Source organism: Solanum tuberosum, unplaced genomic scaffold (assembly GCF_000226075.1).
Source record: "Solanum tuberosum cultivar DM 1-3 516 R44 unplaced genomic scaffold, SolTub_3.0 scf00102, whole genome shotgun sequence".
NCBI classification, from domain to species: Eukaryota; Viridiplantae; Streptophyta; class Magnoliopsida; order Solanales; family Solanaceae; genus Solanum; species Solanum tuberosum.
In genome coordinates this window covers 1062212-1078938 of record NW_006239028.1, presented here as the reverse complement: position 1 = coordinate 1078938, position 16727 = coordinate 1062212, and the positions used below count along the sequence as shown (strand labels likewise).

General features: G+C 37.6%; 3 protein-coding genes and 1 pseudogene across 3 annotated transcripts; 2 read left to right on the top strand and 2 right to left on the bottom strand.

Annotated features, from left to right (window-relative positions):
• LOC102588146 (G-type lectin S-receptor-like serine/threonine-protein kinase SD2-5) overlaps nt 1-1957 on the top strand; it is a 12452-nt pseudogene extending 10495 nt beyond the window's left edge.
• A 2321-nt stretch (nt 1958-4278) lies between these two features.
• Nucleotides 4279-6195, bottom strand: LOC107060880 (TMV resistance protein N-like). Its single transcript, XM_015309357.1, has 2 exons — nt 4948-6195; nt 4279-4791 (listed from the first exon to the last, which is right to left on the bottom strand). Exons 1-2 carry the CDS (start codon nt 6193-6195, stop codon nt 4279-4281), a joined length of 1761 nt encoding a protein of 586 aa, XP_015164843.1.
• Nucleotides 6196-8035: 1840 nt separating this feature from the next.
• LOC102587823 (G-type lectin S-receptor-like serine/threonine-protein kinase SD2-5) lies at nt 8036-10951 on the top strand. Its single transcript, XM_006348851.2, has one exon. The coding sequence runs from the start codon at nt 8200-8202 to the stop codon at nt 10726-10728; it is 2529 nt and encodes an 842-aa protein (XP_006348913.1). The 5' UTR covers nt 8036-8199; the 3' UTR covers nt 10729-10951.
• Nucleotides 10952-11282: 331 nt separating this feature from the next.
• LOC102587497 (G-type lectin S-receptor-like serine/threonine-protein kinase SD2-5) lies at nt 11283-14045 on the bottom strand. The gene has a single exon (XM_006348850.2). The coding sequence runs from the start codon at nt 13931-13933 to the stop codon at nt 11426-11428; it is 2508 nt and encodes an 835-aa protein (XP_006348912.2). The 5' UTR covers nt 13934-14045; the 3' UTR covers nt 11283-11425.
• Nucleotides 14046-16727: the final 2682 nt, after the last annotated feature.

Genomic DNA, 16727 nt, shown 5'->3' with positions numbered 1-16727 from the left:
TGCATATGATTATTAATAAGAGATCTTTTTCGTTTTTTCAAACACTGAAAATTTTTCCTCTCTGCATACATTTTCTTGCATAAATAAAATTGTCGATCGACTGAGTCTGTGTGTGCTCTTGTTGCTGTTCTTGCGTTCGTTGAAGTTATTGAAGTTTGAGGTACCGCTACTTCTTTAACAGGTTAATCCGTTTTATCTTGGGAAGAATTAATTTGCAACCTCGGGTACAGTGAGGGGATTAAATTTCTTAAGGAAACACAGTGATTTCTGTGGACTCAGATTAAAAATTCATTCTGTCTATTTCATCTTTTTTCTGTTTCTGTATTTTTGACTAACCTGAATACAGGAGATAACACTCTTCACATTATCATAGTCTTATAGAGCTCAGCGACACCACATATTTTGCATTTGAGATCAACTTTTATGCAAGTTCAAACATGTGGCTTGAGGGAACAAAGATGGAAAATTGCAAAGCGGCCTGTTTGAGTAACTGTTCCTGCAAAGATGCTGTTTGGTCTAAAACTCTAAGAAAAAACTGCTTATTGCTGAATGAAGTTTTCTCTCTTAAGGACAACTGGCCTGGTAGTGACAAGACAAAAGTTTTTCTGAAGGTGCAGAATTTCGCAAAGGCTCAGTATCAGCCGCCAATCGTTTCTCAAAGAAAGCAATCAAGACCTCTGAAAGTGATTGTAGCATCTGCTCTTGCTGCTTTAGTGGGAATAATTTTAAGTATTAGTGCATGGTTTGTTCTTTTCAAAAAGATCTAGGACACTGTCTGTCAAGGCTAGGGATCTTCTGGATTTAGCACCAATCTTACCGGGAATCCTAACTCGATTCTCTTACAATGAGTTGAAAATAATTACACAAGATTTCAGCAGAAAGCTCGGGGAAGGAGGATTTGGCTCAGTATATGAAGGAACACTGAGTAATGGCAACAAAATAGCTGTGAAGCGTCTGAATGGTTTAGGTCAAGTAAAGGATTCATTCTTAACAGAAGTAAAGATACTTGGTAGCATTCACCATGTCAATTTGGTAAAACTCGTCGGTTTTTGTACTGAAAAAGATCACCGGGTTCTGATCTATGAGTACATGGTAAATGGATCATTGGATAGATGGATTTCTCATGAAAATCAAGAAAATGGGCTTACATGGCTTATGAGGCAAAGGATAATAGCGGATATTGCAAAAGGATTAGCTTATCTTCATGATGAATGCAGCCATAAGATAATTCATTTGGACATCAAACCACACAACATCCTCTTAGATCAAAATTTCAATGCTAAGATATCTGATTTTGGGTTGTCGAAACTAATTGAGAAAGACAAAAGCAAAGTTGTGACTAGAATGAGAGGAACACCAGGGTATTTAGCTCCTGAATGGTTGAGGTCGGTGATCACTGAGAAAGTAGACGTATATGCTTTTGGAATTGTGCTCTTGGAAGTTCTCAGTGGGCGAAAGAATTTGGATTGGTCGCAGGCTGATGAAGATAATGTCCATTTGCTTAGTGTTTTTAAGAGAAAAGCAGAACAAGAGCAGCTCATGGATATGGTTGACAAAAACAACGAGGATATGCAGCTCCACAGAGAAGAAGTGACAGAAATGATGAGCCTCTCAGCATGGTGTCTACAAGGCGATTTCAACAAGAGGCGTCCATGTCAGTGGTGGTTAAGGTGCTGGAAGGTTTAGTGTCTGTTGAAACCAACTTGGATTTCAATTTCACAAACCTAACTGAGGTTGGGGCGCGCAACCAACTGATGGAAGTCCCTATCAGTTCAATACTGCCTTCAGTTCTATCTGGACCAAGGTAAACAATATGCTTGAGAACTATGGCAATTCTAGTGTAACTTCATAAATGTAATAATCAGTAACTTGCATTAGTTTTTCGAGCTTCATGTACGATCTTGTAATATTTACTTCTTTTTCTTTAAAAATTCTTATATTTTTAATACTTTTTAAAGGCGTGGCACTATGCAATAACAATTGTTAAAGAATCAAGTTGAGTTTGATAATAGTGTAATAATATAAACCTACACCAAGATGGAAAGAACTTTTCTCTAAGAAACTGAAGATCCTTTAAGTGAAAGTCCCATCAGTGGAAAGATAGAGCCTGGCCCCGTAACTTTTTCACCACATAAAGAAGTCAGAATTTGTTGGAAATATCTAGGCGGACCCTTGATAATATCGTAGGGCACAAAGAGGAGGGCTTAAATATGTCATCGAAATATCAGAATGACTCAACCATGCCACTCGTTAAAGGTTGTGCATATTTATGTTACCGTTGTGACACATTTGGACCATTAGTGCTATTTACCACTAACTAGTCCACATATTCGGTTTTAAAATACTGTATTGTTCAATTAAACAATCTACGTCATTTTATCTGTCCCAATTATTTTTTACTCATCCCAATTAGGGATTTTGAATTTTACTGCTGGTCCCATTCAGTAGAAGACTTGACCTGAACCTCAATGAGGAGGAAAGTGCCCAGCAATAATTAATAGCCGGTCCCATGATCAATGTTTCTGTGGCGGTATGTAGACTTGACCTGAACCTTAATGAGGAGGAAAGTGCCCAACAATTACAAATTAATTGTTACAGGAACAGAAAATAATACTTGGAAAATTAATAGACTTTTGTAAATGCCCGGTTCAACTAAATCCAGTATTTTTAACATGAAATATATGTAATAATTTGGTACTTTTAAAAGAATAGTAGGTGTATTTTGAACCTGTACTTTCTAAAATACAATGAGTTAAGTGGTAAAAACTTAATAGTTGGACCCTCAAATTAAGATGGGCATAATATATTGATAGACACTTTAACTTGGTCTCAAGTTAAAATGGGCCGTTGAAGATGTCCACGAGACACAGTGGGAAAGAGTTGAAGTGTCTAGTTGTCAGTTGAGCCAAGTTGAAGTGTATAGATGTGTAGTCGCAACTAGGCCAAGATGGCAACTCTGCCCAACCTTGCAGCTTTCGATCATCCAACAGATTCTTTGCTCCCGGGGCAGAGTTTGGTTTCTGGGCAGAAGCTCACAGCAACTTTCTCCGTAACCAATCAAAGTCAAGGTTTGTTTTCTCTTAGTGTTCTCAATGAAGGCGTGGGCACTTACATATATTCTGACCCACCTCAGTTTTACTATACTTCAAAATTATATGCCTATGATATTTATTACAGTTTTGAGGGTCAAACCCTTACTGCTTTCCCTGACACTGATACCTCAGCTCAATTCATGAGGTTTGAGTCTGAAGGGCATTTATGGGTATACATATGGGACGTAAATACATCTAATTGGAAAGAGCCAGTAGAAATTTGGTCGCCACATGTGGGGAAGTGTGGATATCCAATGGTGTGTGGAAGATATAGCATAAGAAACACAAATCTTGGATGAAGGGAACTTTTTTAGGCCATCTATCCTAAGAAACACAAATCTCGGATGTACGGAGCTGACATCCATTTCCTGCGATTCTTTGCAGTACCATAGTCTTGTAGAGCTCAAATACGCCACATAATTTTCATTCGAGACAGCACACTCTTTACTAAATTAGAGCATGTTGTGACTCGAATGAGAGGAACACCAGGTTATTTAGCCCCTGAATGGTTGAGGTCGGTGATCAATGAGAAAGTAGATGTATATGCCTTTGGAGTTGTGCTCTTGGAGGAAGTTCTTCGTGGGCGAAAGAATTTGGATTGGTCACAGGCTGATGAAGAAGATGTTTTTAGGAGAAAAGAGCAGCTCATGGATAGGGTTGACAAAAACAACGAGGATATGCAGCTCCACAGAGAAGAAGTGACGTTTTCCTTTTACATGGTGGCTGAGGGACAGGGAGGGGAAAATGTAGTATTTCAGTGTTTTGATGATTCTCACAAACGCTGGGACCTAGTCCAAGGAAGAACAGCCTTCCTCTAAGCCTAAAGGGTGACATCTGTAAAAGTTGGTGAGAAGGACAGTGTACTCCTCGAATGAGAATTTGGATTGGTCACATGCTGATGAAGAAGATGTCCATTTGCTTAGTGTTTTTAGGAGAAAAGAGCAGTTCATGGATATGGTTCACAAAAACAACGAGGATATGCAGCTCCACAGAGAAGAAGTGACGTTTTGAACAGATTTAACAGCTTCACCTTTGATAATTAAGCAAATTACAAGAAACAAATAAATGAAACTGTAAGAACAAAATCCACTAATAATAACGTTTTTGAACAGATTCATATGCATTTCATCTTATGAAAATCACCGGAGACACCAAACTTTTGGCATCATTTCTTTCTCTCTTGCCATCAATTCTCATACACAAGACGCACTCCCAAACCTTTGACCACCAAATCCTTATGCAAATCATCACAGACACCAACCTCAAGCTGAATGAGGTTATTAAGATTGTTATCGAGAACATCCTTGAACGGCCAAGAACTTGGAAGTGGTACATGGGCTAGGAAAGTATTACCTAAACCAACAGGTTTTTCACTTCCTATTAAGCCGATGCATGTCCGAAATTTGTGCTGCAAACCATCATGGCTTGTGAACCTTAACCATATCACAAGTCCTTGGAAATTTTTTAGCCATTTGGCAGTACGAAAACTGAAGGGATCATTCGACATTAATTTCCCTAAAATGAAAGGAGTCATCATGTCAAAAACAACACAAACAGTAAACCCCCTGAATGTGGGTGTGAACCAATTTTGGGGCAGGGCCACTGAGATTGATTTAGTCCCCCAGTTCTTGCATGTAAACCACTCAGGAATCTCCACACCAGGAAAATACATACTAGATGTGCCATTCATGTATAGTCTCTGCATGCACCGTGAAAAGAATGTTATTTACCTAGATTCATATGCGACCTTAGCTAATTGGAGTACAAATACAAAAGCCCTTCCAGTTATATAAAAAGAAGCTCATTTATATTTTCATGTGGGTATAGTAGAGTTGTGGCTTGGAAGCATACTTACCTTGAGCATCTGCTTCAACAATGAATCAACCACAGAGGCATGCCATTTATTTTTTACAAGTTCATGACATTTTGTAAATGAAACTCCACGCAACATTGGATATTTGGTTAGCTGATCAATGCTCATCAAAGATGTGCATTCATCAGCATATATCTTTTCTATACCTGGAGGAAGTTTCGGTAAACTCTCAAGCCTCCTACAACCAGCCAATGCAAGGGCTTTAAGTCGAGTGAGACAACTTATGCTTGCAGCCGGATTATTGGAAAAATTGTTACCATCGAGAATCAATCCCTCCAAAGATGGTAAGAACCCAAGATTACTTAAAATGCCTCCATCTGAAATGTTGCAGTCACTAAGATCCAACATGATCAATGAACAAAGACCCGGCAAATTCTGAAAATTTACACCCATAGACTTCTGGCCATGACTTGAGCTACTTACTTGTGAACTCAAAGCACTACATCCACGGAGAGATAAGTGCTTAAGGTTTTTAAGAAGAGATATAGAAGACGGAATTGTTTGGATGGCTGTGTGAGTGCAGTGGAGCTCCTCTAAACCAACTAAAAGTCCCAAATCATCTGGTAAATTTTTAAGTTTTGAGCATCCGGACACATCAAATGTTTTCAGACATTTCAACCTAGAAATACTGCTAGGTAGACTCTCAAGATGCTTGCAGTAACTTATATTTAATACACCAACTCCTGAAAGGTTCTCAACTGATGCAGGTAGTTCACTCAAAGCAGTCGCGCCCAAATACAGTTCTGCTAAACGATTCATTTTCTCTTCTATTTCTGGGAATGTTCTCAACTTTGAGCAGCCTGAAAGAACGAGAATTTCAAGCTTTTCCAATCGAATTCTCTTTGGTAGGGTCTTCAAATTTCTGCAGTTCTTCAGATTCAGCAAGATTAGCTTTCCAAGATCTCCAATAGAAAAATTGATTTCTACCAAACTTGTGCATTCTTCAAGAACCAGTCTCTCAAGATTAGGCATAACTGAAAAATCTGGCATCCTTATTAGCTTCTGTGAATGGCTAAGGTTCATGTACTTCAGTTTTCCTAGATCCTTTGAGGTTTTCCAAAGTTGTATGATGCGCCTTTTTTTCAATTTCAAACTAACAAGTTGGTCTCCCTTAAAGCTAATAGGCAGACTTTTGGAAGGATATCCATGCCAATCAAGCCACCTCAACTCATCAGGAAGAAATTCAGGTCCCTGGCAAACATATGCATTCCGGAATTTGAGAAACCTCATACTGGTCATCTGCATGAAGGCCTTGCCACCAAAATTAACTTCTTCTTCATTAGTCAGGGGCAGCGATATGCCTTCGATCTTGTCAGTGCCCTAATAAGCAAGAGTATTAAAGGTGGATGCGAAAAGGAAAATTATGTAAAAAGTCATAAGTTTACAACTACGTACCAAATTTTGTTCGAGTACAGGACAAATATCTTCGCGCTTCCACAACCTACTACATATTCTTGACTTAAACTGTTAAGCAAATATATTTACAACAACTTGCATTTATATATGCAGAGTGATGACTTAAGTTGACTTAAACTGTTAAGCAACTTCGCTTGGATATATTTTAAGCTTCCATTGATATGGATTTGCAATAGTATTTTATTTGATAGATACTTACTCCCTAATATGATTGTCCCTTAACAAAACAATAATTTTTTATTTTTTTTTGAATTTACAATCTTAAATAGGGATTTCTTGAAAAATGTAATAGATAAATGACTATAAGAAATTATAAATACAAGAGTAATTTTACTATATTACCTTTGAATATAATAAATACAATGTTTTGAAAAATGTAATAAAGAAATGACTATAATTAATGATAAGGGTAAATTAGGAACTAAGTGTAAAATTATCCATTGATTTCATAAAGTGGACAAGTATTGTTGGACATCCAAAAATAGTATAGTAGACAACTATTGTTGAACGAAGGGAGTAACTAAACCAATTATGTAGATTTATTAAATCTAAAAATCAAATCAAACCAACATATAGTCGTTTTTTTCGATTTTTATTTTAGTTTGTTCTTTTGATTTTCTGTTTTTTTTAATCAAAAAGCTAATAAAAAATTCACGTGTGAAAAAGTTAAGGGGTATATCAGACCCATTTAGGTAAATTATAATTATTTTTTTCACTACTTCTGTTAAACCAAAAGGATATATTTGGGTCATTTATATAATACATAATACATAAATGTATCATTTAACTTGACCTCATTTCACATTTATATCATCCAACTTTGGTGTGCACAAAGAGACACTTAAACTTGAATAAAGTTGAACAAGAGTAAATAGAAATAAAATTCAAATACATAATTTTCTAAAATATATTATATGTATTCTACCTCCAGAATTCTCCAACTAGTCCAAGTTGACGTACCTCATGTTGCACTAGAATATATATATATATATATATATATCTTCCTTTTCCTTGTTGGTACAGATAGGGATGACAATGGAATGGGGCAGAGCAAGGTTTTAACGAGGAAGAGCAACCTGATATCAGGTTTTGCCCGTCACTCAAGAAGTAGCTTTTGGAATTGAGTTAAGACTATGTGTCTGAGTCAAGTCTATTTTCGTTTGAGCTTCTGATCCAGTTCATTTTTATTTGGGCTCCCGATCCATGCTCCAATTGGTTGTAGACATGAATGGGGTGTTATTTTAAAAAATGCAGTTTCTGCTCATGAGGGTCTCATTTTTTTAGTTTATTATTTTATAGCAATAAAGAAGCAACCTGGAACTTGTAAGAATAAAGGGAATGTTTATAGTCTCCATTAAAATAATAGGAAAAAGGAAGACATTAGTCTGTATTCCCACTTTGCTTTAAAATATTAAAAAGGAAACAAGTGATTTCCCACTGTAAATAATTATATCATATTCAGCCTTTACGTGTAAAAGGGAATATCCAGATCATGACCACTTTATGCTTGTGAAAAGTATCATATGAGTAATGATAATATTTATAATGAATTAGTTTATACGAATGTATTGTTTGAGCAAAAGCAACTGAGTTTGGTATCATTGAACTTGTATCTGTGCTTCTAGCTCCGTTCCTGATTGAAAGTAGACAAACTTTTGTAAAAAAATAATACCACATGGAATGAAAGTTTTGTTGTGTGGCCGCTCTCTTGTATTGACCAAAGAGACGCGTTCCCAAAAGAAAGGCATTATTAGAACACAGGAGGAGTTGCTAGCAAAGCAGATTTCAAACATTTTCTTTTGTTAGCTTTAGTAAGAAATGATTGCAGAGCAGAGATTGTATTTTCATCATGTCCTGGTCATCATTTATTTTCAGTTTTTTTCATTCAGGTTTGCTTCATCCCAGATTTCATGGTACCTAAATGGCAGTTATTTGAATTCTACTGCTGGACTTTCCACTTCATGGACCAATAGGCCATTTTGGTTTGATGCACAATCCACATATGGATTATCTCTCTTGACACCTATCCTTCTGAGTGGAATAAATGGAAATAAATACCACTTCTGTGGCTTCTACTGCAATAGCCAAAGTGTTGAATGCCTTCTCGGGATCTTCTTTGCATTCCCGGACAGCTCCTCTACTGACAACAAATTCATGGATCCCCAGTTGGTTTGGTCTGCTAATCGAGACCGTCCAGTGAATGCCAATGCAACCTTGCAACTAGGAAAAGATGGCAACTTGGTCTTGGAAGACTCTGATGGCACTTTTGTTTGGTCCACTAATACTACTGGAAAATCTGTTTCTGGCTTAAACATGACAGAAACGGGGAATCTCGTGCTCTTTGACAAAGCCAATCGCACAGTTTGGCAGTCGTTCGATCATCCTACAGATTCTTTGCTCCCGGGGCAGAGCTTGGTTTCTGGGAGGAAGCTCATAGCAAGCGTCTCAGCAACCAATTGGAGTCAAAGTTTGCTTTCTTTAACTATTATCAATGGAAGCTGGGCCACTTACATCGAATCTGATCCACCTCAGTTTTACTATGCTTCAAGTAATCCGGATACTAGTACTTATTTCAGTTTTGATGGTCAAACACTTACTGTTCAGCAAGGCCCTCCTAAATCACCAGCTCAATTCATGAAGCTTGGGCCTGATGGACATTTATGGGTATACCAATGGGACGAGAATGCATTAAATTGGAAAGTCATATCTGATGTTTTGTTTAATGTACATGCAGAGAACTGTGGGTACCCAACGGTGTGTGGAAGATATGGCATTTGTACAAGTAATAGGAAATGTAGATGTCCGCCAGAGCGAAATTTCTTCAGGCCATTAGATGAGAGGAATATAGATGATGGATGTTTACAGCTGACTTCCATTTACTGCAACTCTTCGCAGTATCATAGTTATGTGGAGCTCAAGAATACCACATATTTTGCATTTGAGTTCAGTGATGACCGAATTTCGGGTATATTACCGTTTGAGGGGAAAAAGTTGGAAGATTGCAAAGGGGCTTGTCTGAGAAACTGTTCCTGCAAAGCTGTTGTCTTCAGATATGATTCGGATGGGGCTACAACTGGGAGCTGTTTATTACTGAATGAGGTCTTTTCTCTCGTAGACACCGACGACGGAATGGACAAGAGAGTATTTCTTAAGGTGCAGAATTCCTCAAACACTCAGAATCAGTCTAAAACCATTTCTGGAGGAAAAAAATCAAGACCTCACATAGTGATAATAGGATCTACTCTTGCAGCTTTCTTTGGGATAATGTTAAGTATCACAGCTTTCTTTGTTATCTTTAAAAAGAGGACAAAAGATTCCAGAAAGGATGGGGGTTTTCTGGATCTCGAACCAATCTTTCCGGGAATGCTAACTCGGTTCTCTTACAATGAGCTAAGAATAATAACTGAAGATTTCAGCAGAAAGCTCGGGGAAGGAGGATTTGGCTCAGTATATGAAGGAACACTGAGTAATGGCACCAAAATAGCTGTAAAGCGTCTGGATGGTCTAGGTCATGTGATGGAATCATTCTTAACAGAAGTAAAGATAGTCGGTGGCATTCATCACATTAATCTGGTAAAACTCATTGGATTTTGTGCTGAAAAGACCCAAAGACTTCTGATCTATGAACACATGGTAAATGGATCACTAGATAGGTGGATTTATCATAAAAATGAAGAAAATGGGCTTAGATGGCATACAAGGCAAAGGATTATAACAGATATTGCCAAAGGATTAGCTTATCTTCATGACGAATGCAGCCAGAAGATAATTCATTTGGACATCAAACCACAAAATATCCTTCTAGATAAAAATTTCAATGCTAAGATATCTGATTTTGGGCTATCGAAACTGATCGATAAAGACGAAAGCAAAGTTGTAACTAGGATGAGAGGAACACCAGGGTATTTGGCTCCTGAATGGTTGAGGTCAGTTATCACTGAGAAAGTAGACGTGTATGCCTTTGGAATTGTGCTCTTGGAGCTGTTGTGTGGTCGAAAGAATTTGGATCGGTCCCAAGCTGATGAGGATGTCCATTTGCTAAGTGTTTTCGAAAGAAAATCGGAACAACAGCAGCTTATGGATATTGTTGACAAAAACAATGAGGATATGCAGATCCACAAAGAAGCAGTGACAGAAATGATGAGCATTGCTGCGTGGTGTCTACAGGGAGATTTCACCAAGAGGCCTTCCATGTCTTTGGTGGTCAAGGCATTGGAAGGTTTGGTGTCTGTTGAAACAAACTTGGATTATGATTTCACAAGCCTACCCGAGGTTGAGGATGACAACCAACAGAGGGAAGACACTATCAGTTTAATATTGCCTTCAATTTTATCTGGTCCAAGGTGAACAACTAGCCTAAGAGGTTGTAAGTTTTTTTTTCCTTTCCCAAGTCTATGTCTTTCTTTTGTGAAAATGTATTTCCATGCTTCATCACCAGATCCATCTTTCTCTTGTACATAAATTTGGCTAACAGGTAAACTATGTCATAATGTAAAAGGTAAACTTAATTAGCTTTGATAGATAACCAATTAACGTCTCGTGGCAGAGATGGATAGCATTTTCTTTCTAATTTGCATCTTTGTGGTCAATACATCTTCATATGCAGCACATTTTATATTTCTAAGAGTAAGGGGTCTACTTATTCTGTGTTATGTACAGAGAAAACTGCAGTAAAACATCTTAGTTTCCATATCGTTAAAGCTTCCAAGATGTCTTCATGTGTGGTTTGACCAAAGAAGAACACATAAGAAAAATGAAAAATCCTAAGCAGACTAAAAGATAGTTGAATGAGAGCTAGGTAAAAATAAAAGGGATCATCAGCGCAATCAAATTTAATTCATCAATACGGAGGAGGCAATCCATTTATCAATACTCAATAAGTTAATTCGACTGCACGAAAACTAACATTTTTCTAGTAGACAGTGTGTTCTACTTTTCTAAATTATGTTTCTGAAATAGTATTGATATAATAAGGAATTATGAAAAACACAAAATGGCTTTTCGTATTAGCTATTCAGTCTTGATGATAAATACTACTAAGAATTTACCTAGGTCCTGACAACTGTGATGGAAGTGGCAAACTGATACCAACCACAGATTCCCTTTCTTGATTAGTTCCGGCAACTCTTCTCGTCATTGTTGGAAATGTGAAGCTGTAATGCAAGTCGGTTTCAGCAGCCACTAAACCCTGAAACACCTTAACTACCAACGACATGGAAGGCCTCTTAGTATAATCACTTTGTAAACACCAGGCTGCAATCTTCATCATTTCCACAGCCTCTTTTCTATGTAGCTGCATGTCTTCACTGTTCTTGTCCACCATTTCCAAGAGTTGTCTCTCCTCTGCTTTTCTCATGAACAAACTAAGCAAATGCATATCATCCTCATCTTGATGACGATCCAAATTCTTCCGGCCGCAGATGATTTCCAAAATCACAACCCCAAAGCTATAAACATCCACTTTCTCAGTAATGACCTCATGTAACCATTCAGGTGCTAAATAGCCTGGTGTTCCTCTCATTGTTGTAACTATCTTACTTTCATCTTTCCCCACAAGCTTTGATAACCCAAAATCTGATACTTTTGCATTGAGATTATGATCAAGAAGAATGTTCTGAGGTTTAATATCCAAATGAATAATTTTGTTGTTACAGTCTTCATGTAGGTAAGCTAGGCCCTTGGCGACGTCTGATATGATCTTTTTCCTGATATCCCATGTGAGAGATCGTTCCTGCTTTCCGTGAAAAATCCACCTATCTAAAGAGCCATTGGCCATATATTCATAAACCAGAAGTCTGTGTGATTTCTCAGCACAAAATCCAACAAGTTTTACCAAATTGACATGCTGAATGCTACCGATTGTTGCTACCTCAGCTAAGAATGATTTCTTCACATTATCAAAACCTTGCAGACGCTTCACCGCTATTTTGGTGCCATCACTCATTGTTCCTTCAAATACAGAACCAAATCCCCCTTCCCCAAGTTTCTCACTGAAATTTTCTGTCATCACAGTTAGTTCCTCGTAGGAAAATCTAGTAGGCATTCCTGGTATTTGATCAAGGAACTCCTCCTCATCTTCCTCGAGCCCTTTTCTCCTTCTGAAAATATAGGCAAAGCAAGTTAAAACCATGAGAAGCAAACCAAATGAAGCTCCGATGGTGGATCCTACAATTGCTGAGACACGCTTTGATTTCTTCTCTGAAGAGACAAGTGATGGAGAGGCTTGTAAGTTAAAAGAGCTCTGCACCTTGATGAAAAGAGTGGTCTTATTGGGTGCTCCATAATCGTATGTGAGCGAAAACACATCATTCAACAATGCGCAGTGACCCATTGTGTTATTAGGACCACTAAATTGAAATTGAGCTGCTTTGCAAGAACAATTGCTTAAGCAAGACGTTTTGCAATTCTCCAAATCTGTTTTGTTGGTACCATATTGCAAATAGAGGGGAATATAAGCTATGTACTTAAGCTCCATCAAAATATGATATTGGGAATGTTCACAAGAGATAGGTGTTATAAGGACACACCCCTGGTTTGGCTGCCTGTAATTTATTTGCTGGAGAAAGTTAGTCTGATCAACCGCGGTTTGAGGACAAGTGCACTGCCCATTTGCACAAACAGAGTAATTCCCACACACGGTTGGATACCCACACTCACCAATGTAGTCTGTCAATAGATCAGCCTCCTCTAACCAAGATCCTCTCCAGTGATACACCCTTAAATGCCCATCATTCCCAAACCTCATGAATCTAGTATTTGAAAATGCAAAATTTAAGATTAATGTCCCGTTGAAAATAATTATTTTCGAATCAAAGATTAGTCCAGGAAACGGGGAACCATTATCCCCACCAAGTCTTGAGACATAGAGTTGACGTGGATTTGACTTAATGTATGCTAAAAAGCCAAATAGTTGAACTTCAAATGTGAACAAACCTTCACTCCAATTTGTTGCTGATACACTGGATCTCAGCATTTGTCCAGCATTTGTCATTTGTCCAGGAACCAAAGTGTCTGTAGGATGATCAAAAGACTGCCAAATGATGTCGTTACTTTTGTCAAAGAGAACAATATTTCCCAGTACTGTCAATTTGAATCCCGTAACAACCTTTCCTCTTGTGCTTGTGGTTGTACTCCAAATCAAAGTGCCATCTGAGTCCATCAAGAATAAACCTCCATCTTGCCTAAGTTGCAAGGTTGCATTAGCTCTAACTGGATTATTCCGATTTGCTGACCAAACTAATCTCGCGTAATATAGATAAGAATTGTTGTTACTGATCTTTGGGGATAAAAGGACGCCAAAAACGCAAGCAGTACCATTGTAATCACATAAGAAACCACAGACAAACAGAGTCTCGTTCCTTTCTCTCGATAGGATGGGTGTCAGTGTGGCTCCATCTGTGGAATTCACTACATAGGAGCGGGCGCGGCTATTGATCCAGGAAATGGAGGAATTGGTGATAAATGTTTCAGGAGGTTGACAACTAATTAGATGCTGTGAAGAAATGAAGAGGAGACTGGCCATGAAAAGAATGGCACTATAATTAAGCACCATTGTACTATTTTTTTCAGAAAGAAGGCTCTGTTTGATTGATCAGTATCAATCTTAAAATTCATCCTTTTATTCAAGTAGTTTTTTCTTCGGCAGATTGTGGTTTCAATTTCTCAGAATTCGATTGGTTTCAATTTCACTATTTGCAGCCACAACTAAATTCATACCATCAGTTTTTTTTTGTCCTGTTGTTAGTGTAGAGTTAAAGGAAGAAAAGTATAACAAAATTCTAACATTTGTGTGTATTTGTCAATCCTTGTCCAGTCAACTTGGAGAGGGACCTTGTCTTACTAATTTAAAAAAAATTTAACCTCTTTTCCAGCATCTTAATACTGTCAAACCCCAATAAAGGTGACAGCAATAGCATTTTACTTGAATAAAAATAAGAAAATAACATCGAAGCGAGAAATATGTGAAATTCAAGAATAAAATCATTAAAATTAAAAAAGGGAAAAGGGTCTAATATACCTCTTAACTTTCAAATTTAGAGCAATTTAGAGCTGAAGCGGCTCACATCACTTCAGCTCTAAATTCGATACCTAGTGGCGAATCTATGCTTTGATAATTAAGGAAAGGGGTCTCCTCTTTTAACCTCATTATCTTTGGGAAAATGCACAAGTACCCCCCAAACCTATGCCTGAAATTCTAGAGACACACTTATACTATACTAAGGTCCTATTAACCCCCTGAACTTATTTTATAGATAATTTTCTACCCATTTTCGGCCTACGTGGCACTTTCAACCAGATAGCTTGAAAAAATGGTCAACACGCATTGGCCCCAAAAGATAGTGCCACGTAGGCCGAAAATGGGTAGAAAATTATCTATAAAATAAGTTCAGGGGGTTAATAGGACCTTAGTATAGTATAAGTGTATCTCTGGAATTTCGGGCATAGGTTGGGGGGTACTTATGCATTTTCTCTCTGATCTTTATTTAAAATTGGCCTAACCCATCGTGGCCCCATAAAGTTGACATTAACTTTCACTTAGACACCTCAACTAGACTTTGTTCATTTTAGACACCTTATGTCATGTTTTGGTGTGTCATTTCGACTTTTTTTTTAATAATGAGCCAAATGTGTAAGGTGTGTGTAACACACTTGCTGATGACATGTCAACATGATGAATTAAACAAGGGAAAATGCATAAGTACCCCCCAACCTATGCCCGAAATTGTCAGAGATACACTTATACTATACTAAGGTTCTATTACCACTACAAGAAAAGTGTGAATTACATGGGGATTTTCCTGGGGATTTATATGAAAATTCGTAGGAAACTTATTTTCCTGCAAATTTTCATACTAATTCCTAGGAAAATCCCCATGTAATTCACACTTTTCTTGTAGTGGTAATAGAACCTTAGTATAGTATACGAAATTCCAGAGACACACTTATACTATACTAAGGTCCTATTACCCCCCTGAAGTTATTTTATAAATAATTTTCTACCCCTTTTCGACCTACGTGGCACTATCAACCAGATAACTTGAAAAAATTGTCAACACGCACTGGGCCCAGAAAATAGTGCCACATAGGCCGAAAAGGGGTAGAAAATTATTTATAAAATAACTTCAGGGGGGTAATAGGACCTTAGTATAGTATAAGTGTGTCTTTGAGATTTCGAGCATAGGTTGAGGGTACTTATGCATTTTCCCATTAAACAAAGACATGTGGCATACATATTGAAAATAATTTTTAAATGATGAATTTTGAGTAGAAAAAAGAGGCCAATGACTTAATGACACGTGACAATTTTTATACAAATATTTTTTTTAAACAACCTATCCTATGTTGTCTTCTCCACCACCCCCACCCCCGATCCTTAACCCCTCTCCCATCAGATTGTCTTCTCCACAATCCACAACCCCCTACCCCTCCCACAGTCAAATCATCTTCTCCACCACCTCCCACCCCCCGAACCCCAATCCTGATTGTCTTTCTCCAAAATACTTTCATAATAATTTAACTATTTGAAAAAAAATATTTTACAAAAGCACAATCAAAAACTAATTCGTCTTACTTATAACTTCAAATAAAATTAAATTCTTCAAATCCAAAACAAAGACTTCCATATTAAAAGAATTTCCTAGAACTTCTTTTAAAAAAATATGTTGATTTTTTTCAAAACATTTGGAGGAGGAAGAATTGCAACAAAATAAGAAAAGTTGTTTAAGCTTGAAATCTCTTGGTGTTGTCGCACCATCGGATCTATTTCTCCATGGAAAGAGTTTAAGCTTTAGAAAATAGTGGCTAAAGATGGGGAAGAAGAAGAAAAATATAAGATAAAAATAGGCTAAATAAGCTCTCCACGCGCTGGTAAGGAGTGTATCACACTCACTATGTCATGTCAGCAAAAAATATCAAAATGACACAGCGGGTCATGACATGAGGTGTCTAAAATGAACAAAGTCTAGTTGGAGTGTCTAAGTAAAAATTAGTGTCTACTTTAGTGGGCCACCGATGGGTTAGGCCTTTAAAATTTATCAACTTATTACTTATATTAGGGAAAATGCATAAGTACCCCACAGCCTATGCCCAAAATCCCTGAGACACACCTAACCTTTAATAAGGTCCTATTACCCCTCCCCTATTTTTTTAATTAATTTTCTACCCCTTTTCGGCATACGTGGCATTATCCTTGAAAAAATTGTCAACACGAGCTGGTCCCACAAGATAGTGCCACGTAGGCTGAAAAGGGGTAGAAAATTATATATAAAATAAGTTCGGGGGAAGGGGGGGTAAATAGGACCTTAGTAAAAGTTAGGTGTGTCTCAGGGATTTTGGGCATAGGTTGG

What these genes read in the sequence shown, in the direction of transcription:
- LOC107060880 (XM_015309357.1), bottom strand. Translation starts at nt 6,195, where the DNA reads ATGAGGTTTCTCAAATTCCGGAATGCATATGTTTGCCAGGGACCTGAA. An exon ending in TGTTGAAGCAGATGCTCAAG is followed by an intron (nt 4,792 to 4,947) that starts GTAAGTATGCTT and finishes CGGTGCATGCAG; the next exon opens with AGACTATACATGAATGGCAC.
- LOC102587823 (XM_006348851.2), top strand. Translation starts at nt 8,200, where the DNA reads ATGATTGCAGAGCAGAGATTGTATTTTCATCATGTCCTGGTCATCATT.
- LOC102587497 (XM_006348850.2), bottom strand. Translation starts at nt 13,933, where the DNA reads ATGGTGCTTAATTATAGTGCCATTCTTTTCATGGCCAGTCTCCTCTTC.